Source organism: Agrilus planipennis, unplaced genomic scaffold (assembly GCF_000699045.2).
Source record: "Agrilus planipennis isolate EAB-ADULT unplaced genomic scaffold, Apla_2.0 scaffold238, whole genome shotgun sequence".
NCBI classification, from domain to species: domain Eukaryota; kingdom Metazoa; phylum Arthropoda; class Insecta; order Coleoptera; family Buprestidae; genus Agrilus; species Agrilus planipennis.
This window is the reverse complement of record NW_020439447.1, coordinates 100,402-120,989: the sequence shown is the minus strand read 5'-3', so window position 1 is coordinate 120,989 and position 20,588 is coordinate 100,402. Positions and strand designations below refer to the sequence as shown.

The window sequence follows — 20,588 nt, the reverse complement described above, 5'->3', positions numbered from 1 at the left end:
AGTAATCGAAGCTGTAAATGGTTATTTTGAGGAGCTTGACGAATCAGTCTATAGAGATGGCATTAATAGACTGGAACACCGCTATGAGAAATGTATCAGCCTTGGAGGAGATTATGTTGAGAAATAAAAAAAAAAAATTTTTAAAAACCTTGTTTTTCTTGGTCAGGCCGGAAACTTATCAATCCACCCTCGTACATCCATACTTTTCCAATACAATATCTCTACTATGTCTCTTTATTTTGGGAAGGAAATTGAACCAGTCCACGGTGGTCTTCATCCAATAATGATATGAAAAAAATCGTGGTTTTGTAGTTTTCTCTTATCATAGCTTAGTCTTAAATATTTAGGAAGACTAATACTTAACTATGACCACATGACCAAAACAAAGACTAAGTGAACATGACCAAGATCAAGAGAACATGACTCTTGCAAAATTGTCACCTAAACCCTAATGTAGTTACAAAACAGAATGAAATAACTCAATGAAAGTTTTATATAAGCAAATATAAAATAAATCTGACTTTCTATTGTTATTGCGAAAAAACTTTCTTGAAGAAAATTAGTCTAATTTTGTGTAGAATCGATATTTTTAAGGTATTAGTTCACGTGTGATTGAATTATGATTTCTATATCTGCTGCTAACAAAAACAGTAACAATTTTTTGAATTTAGGATCATTTTTAAATGATAAAATAAGAAATATAAAAAATGTTTAAAAAAGAGTGTTGATGAGGATAGTAATTGATAATTAAAGAGTTTAATTGTAAAATCTTCGAATGTCAATTATTTAATCCATTAGTAAGGTCAGTTAGACAATTGGCATAAATATTTTTCGAAGAACGTATTAAGGAGACGTAAATTAGTCCATTTGGATAATCAGTTTTGCTGAAATTGTTGCAGTAGTGTTCTTACAACAGCAAATTTTAAAAAATTAAATCAGTAGAGTCTAATGTTCAAAACGATCTAGTCGAGAAAGACGAAAAGAGCGAACAAGAGTTGATATATAGCACTAAAACGGCGTCATCTACTTAGATCATTTGGGCGTTTGCCAAACAAATGGTAGACGTTCCCAAGAGAGACTCTTCATATGGAGTCAAGAGGCATAAGGACCTCTGGTGAAGCATCATTCACTCTTCGTTACGTTCTGTTCTCGTGATGAGAAGCACTCCACGGGGGAGAATGAACCAGCGCCTCCAGGAACAATTCCGTACTTTTATCAAGTAGTTTTAGGCACGCTTGGCAGCGATGAGTTGTTCAACTTCGATAAAAATTTCACGCGAACGAAACTAACTTTCAATTAAAATTTTAAAGAAAAAATGTAAGTTCCTCAATAGGTAGGCTCAGCACACGACTTATTGGGAGTTTAGCAAACTTTTTATCCGAATATTCTTATGGTCTCTCTAGTGTGGAATATTGTCCCAAAATAATTTTTTGTAACCCAGTTATTATTAGGCAATTTGTTAGTGTGGGGTTGTTTGTTTAAGTAGAAGTTGTTTTTGTCCCACAATAATTTTTTTTATCCTAACTCTGGAAGTCATTTAGAATATGATAATGCCTATTAGATAATTTGTCAGTGTCATCTAAGGGTTTTTTACAGTGTTACAGGTACCCTCCAATATTGGATTATTATTTATTAGGAGAAATTGTTCTTGTCTCACAATAATTCTTGGTATCCTAACTCTCGGAGTCATTTATGGTAGGAATGTGCCAATTAGATAATTTGTCAGCGGGTCTAAGGGTTATTTATAGGGTGTGATACCTCCGAAAACTAAAATATTATTTCTCGGGGGAAGCCGTTTCTGTCACACAATAATTTTTTGTATCCTAGCTCGAAGGGGAAGTTGTTCTTGTTCCACAATAATTCTTGGTATCCCAACTTTAGAAGTCATTTAGAATAGGATTATGCCTATTAGATAATTTGTCAGAGTGTCATCTAAGGGTTATTTATAGGGTGTGATTTTTTCCAATTGGATTTTGATATCTAGTTTTGATTCAAGGGTATATANCGAATCAGTCTATAGAGATGGCATTAATAGACTGGAACACCGCTATGAGAAATGTATCAGCCTTGGAGGAGATTATGTTGAGAAATAAAAAAAAAAAATTTTTAAAAACCTTGTTTTTCTTGGTCAGGCCGGAAACTTATCAATCCACCCTCGTACATCCATACTTTTCCAATACAATATCTCTACTATGTCTCTTTATTTTGGGAAGGAAATTGAACCAGTCCACGGTGGTCTTCATCCAATAATGATATGAAAAAAATCGTGGTTTTGTAGTTTTCTCTTATCATAGCTTAGTCTTAAATATTTAGGAAGACTAATACTTAACTATGACCACATGACCAAAACAAAGACTAAGTGAACATGACCAAGATCAAGAGAACATGACTCTTGCAAAATTGTCACCTAAACCCTAATGTAGTTACAAAACAGAATGAAATAACTCAATGAAAGTTTTATATAAGCAAATATAAAATAAATCTGACTTTCTATTGTTATTGCGAAAAAACTTTCTTGAAGAAAATTAGTCTAATTTTGTGTAGAATCGATATTTTTAAGGTATTAGTTCACGTGTGATTGAATTATGATTTCTATATCTGCTGCTAACAAAAACAGTAACAATTTTTTGAATTTAGGATCATTTTTAAATGATAAAATAAGAAATATAAAAAATGTTTAAAAAAGAGTGTTGATGAGGATAGTAATTGATAATTAAAGAGTTTAATTGTAAAATCTTCGAATGTCAATTATTTAATCCATTAGTAAGGTCAGTTAGACAATTGGCATAAATATTTTTCGAAGAACGTATTAAGGAGACGTAAATTAGTCCATTTGGATAATCAGTTTTGCTGAAATTGTTGCAGTAGTGTTCTTACAACAGCAAATTTTAAAAAATTAAATCAGTAGAGTCTAATGTTCAAAACGATCTAGTCGAGAAAGACGAAAAGAGCGAACAAGAGTTGATATATAGCACTAAAACGGCGTCATCTACTTAGATCATTTGGGCGTTTGCCAAACAAATGGTAGACGTTCCCAAGAGAGACTCTTCATATGGAGTCAAGAGGCATAAGGACCTCTGGTGAAGCATCATTCACTCTTCGTTACGTTCTGTTCTCGTGATGAGAAGCACTCCACGGGGGAGAATGAACCAGCGCCTCCAGGAACAATTCCGTACTTTTATCAAGTAGTTTTAGGCACGCTTGGCAGCGATGAGTTGTTCAACTTCGATAAAAATTTCACGCGAACGAAACTAACTTTCAATTAAAATTTTAAAGAAAAAATGTAAGTTCCTCAATAGGTAGGCTCAGCACACGACTTATTGGGAGTTTAGCAAACTTTTTATCCGAATATTCTTATGGTCTCTCTAGTGTGGAATATTGTCCCAAAATAATTTTTTGTAACCCAGTTATTATTAGGCAATTTGTTAGTGTGGGGTTGTTTGTTTAAGTAGAAGTTGTTTTTGTCCCACAATAATTTTTTTTATCCTAACTCTGGAAGTCATTTAGAATATGATAATGCCTATTAGATAATTTGTCAGTGTCATCTAAGGGTTTTTTACAGTGTTACAGGTACCCTCCAATATTGGATTATTATTTATTAGGAGAAATTGTTCTTGTCTCACAATAATTCTTGGTATCCTAACTCTCGGAGTCATTTATGGTAGGAATGTGCCAATTAGATAATTTGTCAGCGGGTCTAAGGGTTATTTATAGGGTGTGATACCTCCGAAAACTAAAATATTATTTCTCGGGGGAAGCCGTTTCTGTCACACAATAATTTTTTGTATCCTAGCTCGAAGGGGAAGTTGTTCTTGTTCCACAATAATTCTTGGTATCCCAACTTTAGAAGTCATTTAGAATAGGATTATGCCTATTAGATAATTTGTCAGAGTGTCATCTAAGGGTTATTTATAGGGTGTGATTTTTTCCAATTGGATTTTGATAGCTAGACTTCCTAATGGGAAGTTAACTAGGTGTAATAATGGAAAAATATGCATGAATTTTATATTTTCTATCAGTTTTAGATCACGCTGAGTGTGATATCAAAATATTAAAAATTATTAAGGAATAAATATGATGCATGTTGATAAATTAAAGGTATTTACAGACAGAAGATGTATAAANTATGATGTGCATTCAATAAGTTAAGTTAAAATTTTATCTAAATCGGTATCAAAAATTTGCTTTATTTGTAAGGCATTCCGCAGGAGCATATTTTCGATCCAATATAATAAGACTTCGAATCATCATCAAAAATCACATTTGTTTCTTTTTATGATGTGTCATGATGTTTTGAACATTCTCGAAAATAGATGCACAATAAGGATTACTAATAAGGATTAGTTGTAGGCAAAATCGTTTTTGCACTGCCATTAATCTTTTGTAGAAGATTGTAAAAGTTGATATGACTACATGAAATCTATTACAAAATCGATGATAATATAGTTACTAATACTGGTCTAGTTGTGAGAAATAATATTAATAAATCTACGTATTATGGTTTTCATTGACAACTGATGGAAGTTATTTGTAGTGAATTGGACACTGTTACCAGATTATTTTGGTAACAAAAAATGTGGAATCTAGATAAATCCATTGGTGGTTTCTAAATAAGTTTCAAAAATGTAAACCTTAAGAAGTATTCCATTTCATCCTATAAACTCTAATAGGAAAATACCAGGTCTTTGAATAACAACCGGTGATGTAATATGATATTCGGACAAATAACATTGACACATCGGTTTCGAAATCAATTGTTATTTCAAAAAGAACCCTCACAATGCTGGTTACTGTACCTTTCTTTCAAATTTTCATTTTACACACCTTCTGTGACGGAAGAGTGTAACAATAGAGTAGCTTTTCTGGTAACTACCCTTCAGCGATGAGGACGAGCGTTGTGCGACCCTTCGGGGGTTGAAACAGTTCGGAGCACACTCGATTTTATTATGTTACGCTAGTACGTGACTCTTATACAAATGCGAAATTGTTTTACGGCTCATGTAGTTGTGTCTGCCATTTTGGATTCATTGCTCATTTGCATCATACTGATGAATTGCAATCTGTTCAACGTTTGTTGGAATTCTAAAAAGTATGCCCAAATAGGAGGATAATTTCAGTACCTACCCAAATTAAATCCAAAATGAAAAGTTTTTAGGTAAAAGATTCTACCATCATAAGGAATAACTAATTCTTAATTTGAAACAGTACCAGAGATGCGATTTATTTGAAATACTTGAATTTAAAATGCAAATACAAAATAAAAAATACTTATGCAAATTACTTTTTTGCCTTTAAAAGGTTTGCTAGTATCACCGATCAAATACTTATTATATGAAATGATGAATAAAAGTTGCTTACATTGGCTATTGAAGGTATTACAAGCTTAAAAATGAGACAAAGAGACATTCCATGAATGCCTTCTAATTCTTTAACTGAAGAGAACCCAAAAAATTGTCAACTCCTTTGAAGTGGATAATTTAAAATATTGGATCGATATTGTTTTCCGGGTTCAATGTCATGGTCCATGGAATTTTGAAGTTCCAAATTGATATCATCACTTATCGTGCCTTTAATAAGGAACTACGAAATTTTATGAATTACGACAAAACAGCCCGCAAAACAATATCCAATTGATATACGCCAGTTGTGTAAAACTAAAAACTACAAGATATTGTGGTGTGCTAATAAATGCCTATAGTCCAAAATTCTTAGAAAACGATTCGAAAACTTCACTTATTAGATGAACCCAAACCTAAAGAAACTATAGATTCCATTTCTTTCTCTTATTAAAATGTGTAAAAGATCAGAAGCTAAATGGGGTTGTAAATATTTTGATATAAAATGACTGATGGTGATTTTACATCAATAAAATTATTTGCAACCCTATTTTGGCTCTGATCATTCACGCTAAACAAACTATTTTGGCATCAGTGTCTTTATTCCAATTAAAACGGGTGACCGAGGCAAATAAGGAAGCATACAGAATAATTATTTGTTGCCTAACTGAAGAAACTATAACATAAACATAGAAAAACTATATCTCAATCACTTCAAATAGAAAAATAAGAATCGTACTCAATCTTTGCAGCTGGTGATATAGTGCAAACACCACTGTTAGTCTAGAAAAACTGCAATATTTAAAAAATGTGTGCAAGGTTTTCTTAAAAATATTTTATACGTAAGTGAATGTAGAAAATTAAATAGATACTACAAAAATTAATTGAAAAAAGTATTTTGAAAATACGTATTGTATTTTGCATTTAGCAATTGAAATACAAATGGGAAATTATTTTGTATTTTAATTTAATTTGAAATAACAAATCGAAAAAGTATTTGCTTTTTGTATTTAAATACTTTTATAAAACCATTTTGCACATTTCTAACCAATACAAATACAGATGTCAGCAGATATTTCGGTGAAGATAATGCAATGAATGGTCACTTAGGCAATATTACAGTGAAAGTAGATTCGAACTCGGACATTACATTCATTGTTATTGTTCGATCTAGGGACAGGGCACCATACCAACGTTGATATAACAAAGTAAAGATATAACATGTTCCGTTAGCATAGGGTAGCATGTCGCAGAAGGGCTGTTGTGAAACGACACCCTCGAGCACGTCGGGCCAATCAACCCCAAGTCCCGCCCTTGACTTCGCAAGGGTGCTTAATGTCATTGTCACACATCGCGTCCCTTCATTGTGAATAACTGCGTGAGTTCACGTTCTCCATAGTGCATTTTGACTTATTAATGTTGCTAACATTTCCATTTACAAAAGCGGATATTGTACCACGGAAATTGCACCCTCTCTTCTACGAAAAGAAAGCCCAGTGTCGATTTTGCAACGGCTTTTTTCATTTAATAGCACGTGGGGGTCCGCAAGGCTGAACTGCGGGACATCTTCTTTTTACAATACGTACTCATGTATCGTAATTGCAAGCTAAATTTTAACGGGGTTGGAACATAATTAACCAAAACTAACGTAATTAATTGATATGTTCGATAACTTTCAAAGTATTCTATGTTAAGGTTGTTTTTGTCTTATGGTATATTAAAAATGTTTTTCTTAAATGCTATATAAGTCTATGTAAGGGGTTAACCTTTTACGTTGAAATAGTGTGGAGATTTTTGGAGATATTTAAAAATTATACACTTTCAGATACACTTGAAAGTTGTCAATTTTTTATTTTCAAAATTAATGTTGCGGTCCATTGAAGAAAAAGTCATGGCGGATTTGCACACACACAACAATCAAAACAAATAAATAAACATTTCAAGTCCGAGAATTGTATGATGTACCCAAGTTTGATAATATGTCTTGTTGTTGCAATTTGCCGGACTCGTAATCTAGTCTCAGGATGACGTATTTTTTTTATTAAAAAGCGTATCATTATACGGTGAGATTCGTTAGCAATGATGACTTGGCGAAAAGCAGAAAGCAGTCGAAGAGGCGTTTATAAAATTAGCAGTCCTGATGATAAAGTTTAGACATATGTCTTGGTTTCATAAGTACCTGATAATGATTTCTAGAATTGGTAGCAATTAGTATCAAATTCTTCGGTTATTGGAGGCTGATTCTAACCATCTTGCCTGTCCAAACGTGTCTTTGGGTTTTTAAATGTTATTCCATGTACTTTTGGTTACAGTGTTTTATTTCTGCAGTTCTGATGAATTTGCTACTCTTGAGATTTGTTATATGCTTAAAGATTTTAGATTGGTACAAGAAAAATAATGTTATAACATTTTTGATAGACCACGTTTGGGCAATGATTCAAATTAATTTGTTGATGATGTTCCATTAGTATAATATATTTAGTTTTGTAGTCGTAGCTAAGGAACAGTGGATATAATATAATTAAAAGAAATTTTAGAGAAGTAGGGTACAATATTATTAATATAAGAAACTAGATAGGGGTTATTCTGATAGAAAATGAGGAAAAGACAGACACGTGGAAAGAATACTTGGACAACCTATACATAGACCATGAGTTAGGAGATATGTTAGAGAAGGAAAATAGTATGGAGATAGATGAACTAGGTTATCCCATAATGAGAGAAGAATTCGATGTAGCATTAAAAAACTTAAAGAATAATAGGGCACCAGGTATAGATAGGATACAGGCGGAAATTTTAAAACAAGCAGGGCAAGAGGGTAGAGATCGTATGCTTAAGCTAGTTAGTCCCATTTATGAGACGGGGAAAGTCCCGGAGGATTATGAACAATTAGCTTAACTTCCCATGCGTCGAAAATTTTAACTAGAATTGTACAGAGAATGATGGAAAAAAGGGCTGAAGGACTATTAGGGGAAGATCAGTTTAGGTTTAGAAGAAATAGAAGAACGCGGGAGACCATTCTAGCTTTACGGGTAACAATAAAGAAAACGATATTAAAAGGAAAGAGCTTGTATATACAATTTGTAGATTTAGAAAAAGTTTTTTTCAATGTTAAAGAGGACAAGATGTATTACAGAGATAGAAGAGTGATACTTAGTTCGTATAAAAAGCAACAGGCAGTTATAGAGCTGGAGCAGTAACGTAGAGAAATAAATATTAGGAAAGGAGTCAGACAGGGATGCACACCTTCACCGCTACTTTTTAATCTATACTTCGAAGACACCATTAAAGACACTACAACTGTAGGGTCAGATATACAGGGGCAAAAGATTAGTTGCTTAGATTTGCAGGTGACATAGCCATGTTAGCATCTGGCAAGGAGGAGTTAGAGATAGCTTTAGATAGAATGGAAAGGGTATTGACAAAACAGTATTGTATGAAAATAAATAAAAATAAAACAAAAATACTGGTATGTAATGGAAGAAAAAGTAGGGAAAGAGCGAATATAAAGATAGGAAACGAAAAATTAGAAGAAGTGGTTGATTTTGGGTATCTAGGAAGTCAGATAAGTCAGGACGGAAGGAGTAGTAGGAATATAAAGCAGAGGATAGCGCAGGGTCAAGTCGCCTTCAATAAGAAGAAGTCACTTCCCTGCTCGCGAACGATTAATTTAGAAATTCAAAAAAGATGAGGATCCCATGGATAGAGAAGGTTAGAAATGAAGAGGTATTAGAAAGAATAGGAGAACAGAGGACTCTATGGAAGTCAATTAAAAATAGGCGAGATAAGTTGGTAGGACACCTTCTCAGGCATGAACGTCTAATCACAGACAGAAACAGGAGTTAAGAGGAGTAGAGGTAGACCTAGATTAGATTACTGTTTGCAAATAGTTAAGGATGTAGGATGTTCTAGTTTTAGGGAAATGCGAAGATTAGCTCAGGATAGGAAGGAGTGAAGGTCCGTGTCCAACCAGTCTGACGACCTTATGATGATGATGATTCGTTGTTACATGAGATGATCATTTTCATTAATGTTTTGTTGATCCTCGTAATTATAAATTTTTAATTGCTTCATTTCAATTACCATAAATCAATCACCCGAGTGCCTATCATCATTTAAGTTTGTGCATTTTCATCTAATTAATTGGGAAATATTGAGATTGTCTCTAATCGGTTATGATCGACCAAGGATCAATTCGCGATCGACCAGTTAAATTTTTCTCGTTGTCTCATAAATACGGACAATTTGCATCTATGTCCTATGTTACGCTTTTTGTGTTGTGGATCAGGTCTTGGGGGGGAACTTAACCCTGTCTTTTATTCTTACCTATACCCAGGCTACCTAAACAGACGCATTCTGTGGCCCGAAAAGTACTAAAGCAATGGCGTCGCCTTGTTCCACTTGAGACGGCCTGACGTGTCATTATGTTGTTACACGCAGACAAAAGAAATATTCTGGGCCGCCACCACATTAAGTAGTTTAAGGAAATGTGATATTATCTCTGTCTTCTCTTGTTATTGTGCCTGCTGCTGCTGTGTTGTGTGTGTGTATCTATAGGTACATATGTATGGAACGCACTCTCTGCTACCGTTGGATATTTTAATAATACGGTCTTCACTTCCAGAACGAGTCGTTTCGACGACTCCCCGGCTATCGCGATAAGAGGTGAAAATCTCATTGTTTCCATCTCGTTACGCGTTTCGTCTAACGCCTGGTGTTCCTCTCCTCTTTTTTGTTTGTGGTTGTTTCGTACGCTGTGTGGACAGCAACGCTTTTGGGTACCTGGTTATTAGTGAATAGGATTTGAAACTGCAATTAGATTCGGTTTTTTGTTCGAATAATAATGACGTTGTCTAACAAGCTTATAGCATACGCTCTCCCTCTCTCTAACCATACACCGTGGTCGTGCTACTTAGCATGATTTGAATTACTTAACATTTTTGGATTGTAAATGATATTACGGTCAACATGAAGATGGACTTACTTAATAATTTTTTTGCGAATTTAGAAAATGGTGTTTCAACACGAATAGATACATACAGACTCGGATCGCACCAATGGCAGTCTTCTTAATCTGATCAAATTGAAAATCGTTACTATTTGTTTGTAATGGACTCGGTCCTCTTAAAAGCGGTTAACTATTTAACGAAATTCCTTCAACGGAAACCTTTTGGATCGAGTTAATTTCATCCATGAATTAATGTTAATGTATGTACTTAATGGAATTTATTTCGCCAAAATCGGCTCTCATACTTTAACCCAAATCCTTCCTCTAACACAATCCTTCTGATGGACTGGTGTAACATTATCATAGATTTGGCTTGGAGAGCCTAATTAATGTGAGACATTTATTCCTTCAACGGAATCCTTCTGTAAGAGCTATCTTTCCCATTTATTGTTTTTGTTAAATAGGTATTCCTTAGGTATAGAAAAAGCTGTTGATTTTTGTTGCGATGGATTCAGTTTCCCCAAAATCGGTTAATAACTTTACCCAATTCCTTTTTTCATTGAAATCCTTGTGGATCGATGTAACTTCATCAAAGCATAGGTTTGGAGAATCCATTTTGCTAATTCGATTATATACCTTTTGAATATTGTTTGTTCTAAAGGATAATCTCATATTTCTAAATAGGGTTGCTAAATTCATCCAAAGTCGATCGTTTCTTCAATCGAGAAATTCTGGATTGGTCTTATCGAATCATTGGTTTGAACTTTATATAATTGTATAGGTAGGTAACTGTGAATATTTGTTCCTAATGGACTTTTGACTCCTGACCAGTATCTTCCTTGAACTGATAGTGAAGTACCTATTCCGTTTCCAAAAAAGGACTTTTACAAATTGTGGATTACGTGTTGGGCATTAAGTATTAAGTACCTATATACCTACACGAAAGGTCAACAATTTAGTGGAATCAAACCAAACTGCATAGAGACATTGTGGGAATATTTGTTCCTACTGGAGTTTTGACTCCTGACCGGTATCTTCTTTGATCTGATAGTGAACCCATCAAGTACTTGCTCCGTTTCCAAAAAAGGACTTTTGGAATATTGTGGATTATGTGTTGGGCATTAAGTATTAGGTATCTACAGGAAGGTCGACAATTCAGTCGAATCAAACCAAACTGCACGGAGATATTACGGGAATATTTCTTCCTACTGGAGTTTTGACTCCTGACCAGTATCTTCTTTGATCTGATAGTGAACCCATCAAGTACTTACTCCATTTTCCAAAAAACGACTTTTGGAATATTGTGGATTACGTGTTGGGAATTAAGTATTAGGTATCCATACGAAGGTCGACAATTCAGTCGAATCAAACCAAACTGCATGGAGACATTATGGGAATATTTGTTCCTACTGGAGTTTTGACTCCTGACCAGTATCTTCTTTGATCTGATAGTGAACCCATCAAGTACTTACTCCGTTTCCAAAAAAGGACTTTTTGAATATTGTGGATTACGTGTTGGGAATTAAGCATTAGGTATCTATACGAAGGTCGACAATCCAGTCGAATCAAACCAAACTGCACGGAGACATTATGGGAATATTTGTTCCTACTGGAGTTTTGACTCCTGACCAGTATCTTCTTTGATCTGATAGTGAACCCATCAAGTACTTACTCCGTTTCCAAAAAAGGACTTTTAGAATATTGTGGATTACGTGTTGAGAATTAAGTAGGTGCTTACACGAAGGTCGACAATCCAGTCGAATCAAACCAAACTGCATGGAGACATTATGGGATGGGTGGTAATGAGTTTATCTTTGTGGAGTGCACGTTATTGTAATCGTGATAGGCGTACAAATAGTAGCGACCAGAGGATAATTCGGAAGCCGTTGCATTATTATGATGCGAGGCAGCCGATCCAAAAACTGAATGTTTGCAAATTGACTTACTCTGCTCCATTCCCGTTTTCACACATACGCTCTCGCATACACATACAGACGGACGGACGCATACATTTGACCGTTCCCAATTATAACTGCTTGTTATTAAATTTGCAATCGGTTGATTCAAATTCCGACGCTGCCTTTTAGACAACGCGAAATTGTTCGTTGAATTATATCTATTAACGTTTGTCACACAAGGAATGTAACAAAACTAACGTTAATTCTGGAATGGAATTGATTTTTATCAAGGTAGTGGCTGCTACATAAGGTCCCGAGGGGTACGAACACATCTTCTAATTTTTAGAGTAAAGGACATCCGGTAGTTAACGAAATTCCTTACGTTATTTGACAAATATTAACTGTAGGGTTGTTCGGAAAGTCATTTCGTTTTTTCCCGACAGAGGATTTAATTGTATTCTTTTGTACCCAACTTCACATTTAAGCCGTATAATTTTTATATGTTTTGAGAGCTCATATAGCAAGGCTTGTGTGTGAAAAATTCCAATTAATTCTACGCAGTAGTTTTTGGTTGGTGCCCTTTTAAATATGGAGAGCGATAAGCAGCATTTTTGACATATCTTACTGTTTTACTACAGAAAGGGTAAAAATGCTTTTCAAGCCAGAAAGAAATTGACTGATGTGTATGGAGAAGGTGTGTTGACAGTACGCCAGTGCCAGAACTGGTTCGCTAAATTTCGATCCGGCAATTTTGATGTCGAAGATGCACCACGTTCGGGAAGGCCGGTTGAAGCTGATCAAGACGCGATAAAGGCATTAGTTGATGTGAATCAAATTCAACAGTTTATGACCACTTGAAAGGCCTGGGATTATCCTCGAAGCTCGATGTATGGGTTCCCCATGTTCTCACAGAGAGAAATCTGTGTCGCCGCATTGACGTCTGCGATTCGCTTCTCAAACGTCACGAAAATGATCCGTTTTTTGAAGCGCATCATCACTGGGGGTTGTATACAACAACGTCAAACGCAAGAGGTCATGGAGCAAAAAAGATGAACCGGCTCAAACCATTTCCAAAGCCGATATTCACCAGAAAAGGTGATGCTGTCTGTTTGGTGGGATTTTAAAGGAATCGTTTTTTTCGAGCTTTTACCGGATAACACAACGATTAATTCGGAAGTCTACTGTCATCAGCTGGACAAACTGAATGATGCACTTCAACAGAAAAGGTCAGAACTAATCAACAGGAAAGGTGTAGTGTTTCACCAAGACAACGCGAGACCTCACACAAGTTTGATCACTCGCCAAAAGCTTTTACAGGTTGAATGGGATACAATGCTACACCCACCATATTCTCCAGACCTGGCACCATCGGATTATTATTTGTTCCGGTCACTCCAAAATTTTTTAGACGGTAAAACCTTCACCTCAAATGAGGAGGTCAAAAACCTCCTCGATCAGTTATTTGCCAGCAAAGACCAAAAATTTTATGAGCGTGGAATTATGCTACTATCAGAAAGATGGCAAAAGGTATTGGACCAGAACGGTCAATATATAATTTAATGAAGTATTTGTTTATTGTACGAAAACTGTCTTTCATTTCCACAAAAAAAAACGAAATGTCTTTCCGAACAGCCCTATATAATTTAAATGAGAACTCCCCAAAAAGTCTTAGATTCCTCTCATTGATGAAGGACAATAAAGGACAATGAAATATATTTTTGTGTCCGGCGCATTCACCAAAATTTTTTATTGCACGCATTACTTGCTGTAATAGAGTATTAAAATTGAAACATTTTTATATCAATAAATCGATTATAAACAAATGACTATCATATAAATATACGTTTGCGTTATTGTATTTTGTCAAATTTCAACAATTGTTAGTTATAATTTTTGTGGAGATGCTTACCGTCGTGTTGAAGAATAGGACGATTTATTAGGATAATGAAGTTATCCAGGTCCTGGAACGATCGCTGTTCGTAAAATCCAAGAGTACAGTATTTCGTATCATATGCTGTCATATTCCGGTTTCACATTCTTCCTGCAGATTTCCCAGGAGATCAAATTAGAAACATTACGAAACTAGGAGCTGAAGGATAATAAGATATCTCCTATTATCCTTCTCAGGCAGCTGACAGTCTAGGCAGCCATTACACTTTTCCCACCACCCTAATTTGTAACAAATCTGTCCTGGAGCAGGAGCCTTCCAGAGGTGGAGACTTGGTCGAGGCGGAGCATTCAAAGCTACACCTTTTCCACTTCGTTTGGACGGACGTCGAAAGGTGGCGCCTGACGTCCGTATCGGAAAACGCGACGACTTCAAGGATTCAACGTGGAAAGCGCGCAGGATTTGTCGTCGTATATCCTTATATCGTCTCATATCCTTAAGGATGCCATTTTTAGTCAATAGAAGAATCTCGGAAACTGTTGGATGCTAAAGCGTCAGGTTGGTCCTGAGAGCAACACTGAGAAAAGTATTAAAAATTAAGGCGATGGTCCTTGAATATAATCCTTGAGTGGGTACGACTTAGATTTTAGATATTTTGAGTGATATAGTTCAAATTGAACGATCTCACAGATTTGTTGGTCCTTGAAAAGGACGAAAATCGATAAAATTATCCTTTCTATTTTTTGGAAATTTTGAAAACTTGAAATAGAAAACTTAACATCGGGGTATAACAGGTATATTAATCAGAAACACTTAATATTTTACAAGGACGAGGTGGTCTTCAATAAATTCTTTGAAGGATTAAACTCTATAATTATTCGGTTGCATTAAATATCAGATTAATGGTCTCCAATTAATTTTTAATATTATCTAATATTATTAGTTTAGAGAAAAGAACAAGGCGAATCCCAAACATACCATGGGTACTATAATTGTTCAATGTATTATTAATATACTAACATGAATTTAAAAAATATAGTTAATTAGTTTTTTATTAAGTCCTATTTATGTAAGTTATTGATATCCTTAAATTAAACGGAAGCGGTAGGTATTGACAAATCAGGATTGTATGAAAATAAATAAAAGATAAAGTACTGACGTCCAAGGGAAGAAAAAGTAGGGAAAGAACAAATATAAAGATGGGAGAGGAAAAATTAGAAGAGGTGGTTCATTCTAGGGATCAAGAAAACCAGATAACTCAGGATGGAAGGAAGAATAGAGATATAAAAAGAGGATAGCACAGGATAGGCTACTCGAAAAATATTCTTTAAAGTTGAATGGAGCACGGCGTTGTAGGTACAGGTGAATTATAATGATAATGAAGAGGTATTAGAAAGAGTAGGAGAATAGAGGGTTGGGATAGATTGGTAGGACACCTTCTCAGGCACGAAGGGCTAGTTTTAGAGACATATTAGATGCAGAAACAGGAGTTAAGAGAAGTAGAGGTAGACCTACATTAGATTACTGTTCATAAATAGTTAACGGTGTAGGAAATGTTCTAGTTTTAGGGAAATGCGAATATTAGCTCAGGATAGGAAAGAGTGGAGGTGCGTGTCCAACCAGTCTTACGACTGATGACCTTCTGATGATGAAGTAAATTCGGTCCCTTGACCCCTGGTTTTTAGTATGTATTTATTTAAATTTTACTAATTAAATATAATCTAGATATATATAGAGAAATAGGATTTTGGTAATCAAAAAAAAGGGGAAAATGGAATTGTTTTCATTTGGTCGGGAAATTAGGAAAGCGGCTGTTCAATTTGTTTTCGTATTAGCGATGTTTCGAAATTGAGGGAGTGTTGAAGGAGAGGGTGCCAGTCGCCCTTGTTATTTTTTCGAATGCATATGCTTAAGTGAGAATAAAAACGAGGGTTGAAGACGTTACTACATCCCCTTCCCTTGTAATAAGCACTTGGGTAGCAAGTCGTTCAGCGTAACAATATCTTTTAATTAAGAAGTTAAGCATTAGAAGTTATTTAATTTAAATGAAGTAATTGTCTATTACTTGACTTCATGTATATGTAAAGCTAACAAAATTTAATTAGTGGAAAAGTTGAAGATTAAATTTCTTTAATAATTCATTAATATTATCTAATAAAAAACGATTTATCTGTTATTGTTGGAAATATTTTTCTTTTCCCGATGAAGTTCTAGTGAAACATCAGATTCATTTTACCATCTTCTAAAATTCGCTTTTGCATTCAAGAGCTTGTTGCTACATTAAACTTATTACCTATACATGGAGATGTAAATGCGTTTCTCGTCATATATATTCTTCAATAGGTAGGGTACAACGTTCACTTCTGTCGCAGGAAGCAATTAAATTAAGAGCGCTACACGGATGTGCAAACCGGCAATGGATTCTTTCGATCCGTTAACGAACGACGCCAAACGTCGCAAAGCGACGTCGCGAAATTCATCCATTTGTAGGTAAATACCAGACTACTGAAAATCCATTCTGACATATTTGTTAGAATTTTCACCTTTTCAGTCCGAACGCAACGTATTTATCTACCTAGAAATCAGTGAATTTCATCTGCCCGCAACCCACAACGTATTAATTAAAGTTTTAAGTGACCGCAACACAGTTACAAAATTGGATAACTATTTAATTATTTCTTGTAATTTTACAAAGTAATAGAAAAGAAATTCATATTCACTTTTTTTACTGTAAATTCTACAAAAATTGATTTTAACGCAACGCAAAACGTAAGATATCTACTAATTAGAACCATATATGACCACAACATCGGAAGAAAAGTTAGTAATTATTTACTTGTCCGAAACATTTAAGAAAGGCATTGTAAGCTGCAATAGTTCAGCAAAAATGTATATAATAAGTACAATTGACCACAACGTAGAGAATAATTACGCTACTACATTCAACTTGGTATAGTAAAACATCTACGACCACAACGTTGGAAAAAAAGTTAGATAACAATTGTTACAAGTCAGAAACGTTTCATAGATCTACCTCTTAAACTACAATAATTCGACCACAATGTATTTACATTGATATCATTGAAATTGAACCACAACGTAAAAGAAACTAAGTAGCAATATGTGATTGCCCACAACGTAATAAATCGTAACTGACTATTTAAAATCATTACAGTGGAATTCGCTCCGTTTATATTGACCAACCGCTTAATATGAAGTAATTGCTGTTTTTAGTTTGGTTTTCATATTAAATTATCTATAGGAAAGTTTGGATATAATGACTCCGTTTAAAATGGCATATCGTTTATTATGTCTGATTTTCAAGAAAATATATCCGGCTATAGTGACCCAAATGATTAATAATAACATTTTCGCTCATTTTTCTGACCTTTCTTATTATATTGATACTACAATTCATCGTTCTTTTTCTTTTTCTATTAATAAATATACATACAATTCGTAGTTTTTCTCTCTATTAAACTGAATAACTAACCAAAATACAAAGTTGTTTATTTTCTAAGACTATGCTTTGTATGACGTCCGCTTAGTATGACGTGTTTGTCATTTCCCTTCGATGTAATTATAAGCGGATTCTACCGTATTATATTCATCATCATCATCATCATCATAGGGTCGTCAGTCCTAAGACAGGTTGGACACGTACCTCCACTCTTTCCTATCTTGAGCTTAACTTCGCATTTCCCTAAAACTAGAACAACCCACATCCTTAACTTTTTGCGAACAGTAATCTAACCTAGGTCTACCTCTACCGCTTCTAACTCCCGTTTCTGCCACTAATATGTCTCTGACTAGACCTTCATGCCTGAGAAGGTGTCCTACCAACCTATCTCGCCTATTTTTTATTTTGTATTATATTATTAATACTGTGTTCTTTTATATATCTATTATAAGAAAATTAAAAACCCAATTGCATTGATTTGTATATATTCTTACCAGCATATATAATAATATCGAATCGTTTATCTGATTTTGTTGCAATAATTTGTCGTTATCTGTCGCCGCGGTCTAATTACCGGTAATCTGCGACACGGATTGTGTGTGTGGATTGGAGTAGAGTGTAAAGCTCGCGGGCGGAGGTGGGGTTGGGGAGAGTGAGGGCGTCGGGTGTCGGTGCGACGACACGTGCAACACAAGCGCCCTCTAATCTGCCACAGTATACATGAAGTATCGGTGGATACATGGGGGATATACCTCGTTGCTTCGTCGCATTCTCTATCTAAAACCGACGTCGCCTGTGACGTCTAGGTATTGCTACCCCTTTAATTAGGTTCGCATCATCTACTCCGATTCCGAGGGTAATTACAGTGAAGCCGATCTCTGTACAAACTCGGTGCGCAGCGAAATTATCGAGTAATCAGATCGAAGTTGGCCGACACTTGAACATACACGTAGTATACGTTATACGAAATAGGCTGACAAGTCGTAAGCTACAAAGTATTCAAAGCAGATGTGAATGAAATTTGCTGAAATATTTTGGAATATCGCCTGTTTTACCATTCCCTTTAATAGTGAATCTATTTTACCTTCGACATCTGCCCCGTTGCAGAACGTTGTGGTGATCGAATTGAAAATTTTACAATGCATGTATGCCACAACGTATTGCAACTTCATGACTAATTAATCGATGAATAATTCATTGTAGAGATCCTGTTACAGAATGATCTGGATCTCTATCCAAGGAAATCGTAGATGCAATTGTAAAGGTTGCGGTGTATCTAGTTCCTATGTATTGTATTTCTAGTTATAGAATTAAGAGATCCACAATGTAACACAATTATATTCATCGGTGGGAAAGCCTTTTTAACGGTTTGAAATAGCGATACGTTGTGGATTTATTAAAAAACGATAATAGATTCAGTTGAAATACTTAAACAAATACAATAGTATATTTTATGAGAATGAAATCGTAATTTTATTCTTGACAAAATATTTAGAAATATCTGTTGTCCCTTTAATAAAAAGTTTATTCTATCCTCAACGCACGCTGTGTTGCGGAACGTTGTGATGATCGAATTGAAGATTTTACAATGCATGTATGCCACAACGTATTGCAACTTCATAACTTTAATTAATCGAGGAATAATTAATTATAGATCCTGTTACAAAATGATTAGATCTCTGTCCAAGGAAATCGTAGATCTAGTGGTAAACGTTGTGGTGTATCTAGTTCCGAAGAACTGCACTTCTAGTTATAGATCCACAATGTAATGAGTTGAATCCTTTGTTGGCAAAGTTTTTTCAAGTGCTTTAAACAGCGATACGTTGTCGATTTATTAAAAATCGGTGGTAAATTTAGTCAAAATATTAAAAAAAAAAAACACTACAATGTTTTACAACTACATTAAATTTTTTCTTAGTATGGTACAACCAGCGTGTTATAATACCGCAATGTATTTACGTTGCGGCATTTCTTCTTACTATTAATTATTTTCAAGAAAAATAATAAAGGAGACTGAGGTGTAGAAGGTAAATGACTAAAAGCAACTTTCTAATAATTACCACAACACAAGTCTCGCTTTGATAAAGCCCACAAGGTGTTGTTGTAAGCAAGGATTCAGTAGATATTTCCAAAGCTCTCTTGTTGTTCAATATATAGTGATTGTGGTCACTTGTATTTACTCTATTTCTTTTAACATTTACCGAAAATATATCTGTTCATCAGCTAGTGGATTCATAAGACATAATCATAATTTTCGTTGTTTTCAAAGCGAGAAAAAAATTCGGACATCCACGCGTTTTGTTCCGGGTCCACGAAAGTATACTGGACGCATCAGTCACTGTCCCCGCGGGCGGTAATAGTGTAGTGGATGACAGACACGAACGTGGGGTAATAATTGATCACCATCTCGAAATCACGTTTCTCAAATGATATTCTCTGGCAAAATTATTACGAACGAATGTACCGAATAAAGTCTTCATTTGGAATTTTGAAGGAATCAGAAATACTGCTTCTTATTTTTTGGATTTTTTAGCTCAAAAGTGAAAATAAAGTCCCTTTAGGATCACCAAATTTGCCCTTACTTAGCTATCAACGATTAAATTTTATCTCCTTATCTTCAGCTTAAGACTAAATAAATTTTGCTGAAACACTTTAGTAACAAAAAATACACGTCAGATGGCGATACGCTGATTCTATTTGAATATTAAGTAAACTTTTAAATATCACCTTTAGCTTCAGGCCAAGTACATTTGTAACTGTTGTTTTTTGTTTCAGAATGAAGAAGTGACAATTGTGAATGCGTGAAACTTGGACAAATTATGATAGTCGACCTGCGTTTCTTTTCCCCGAATATTAATGGTAAGTCAGTTTAAAGATTAACTGCCTTCCATCAGGCTAATGGGACTAATTTTATTGGTAAAAAGTATAAAAGCGAAAAAGTGATTTATCTTCAATTCATTTCAATAATAATAATAATAATAATAATAATATTGCATACATACAATATGTGTATAGTTATATAGATATATACATAATGCTGAGGTACATCTCGCACACA

At 34.7% G+C, this 20,588-nt stretch overlaps 1 protein-coding gene across 1 annotated transcript in view; it reads left to right on the top strand.

The window, feature by feature from the left end:
- The window catches only part of LOC108741006 (epoxide hydrolase 4-like), a 29,973-nt gene extending 9,611 nt beyond the window's left edge, over positions 1 to 20,362 (top strand). Inside the window, exon 4 of the mRNA XM_018475568.2 lies at positions 20,306 to 20,362. Within this exon, the coding sequence (XP_018331070.1) occupies positions 20,306 to 20,318 (13 nt within the window). The 3' untranslated portion in view covers positions 20,319 to 20,362. The remainder of the gene's footprint in view (positions 1 to 20,305) is intronic.
- Positions 20,363 to 20,588: the final 226 nt, after the last annotated feature.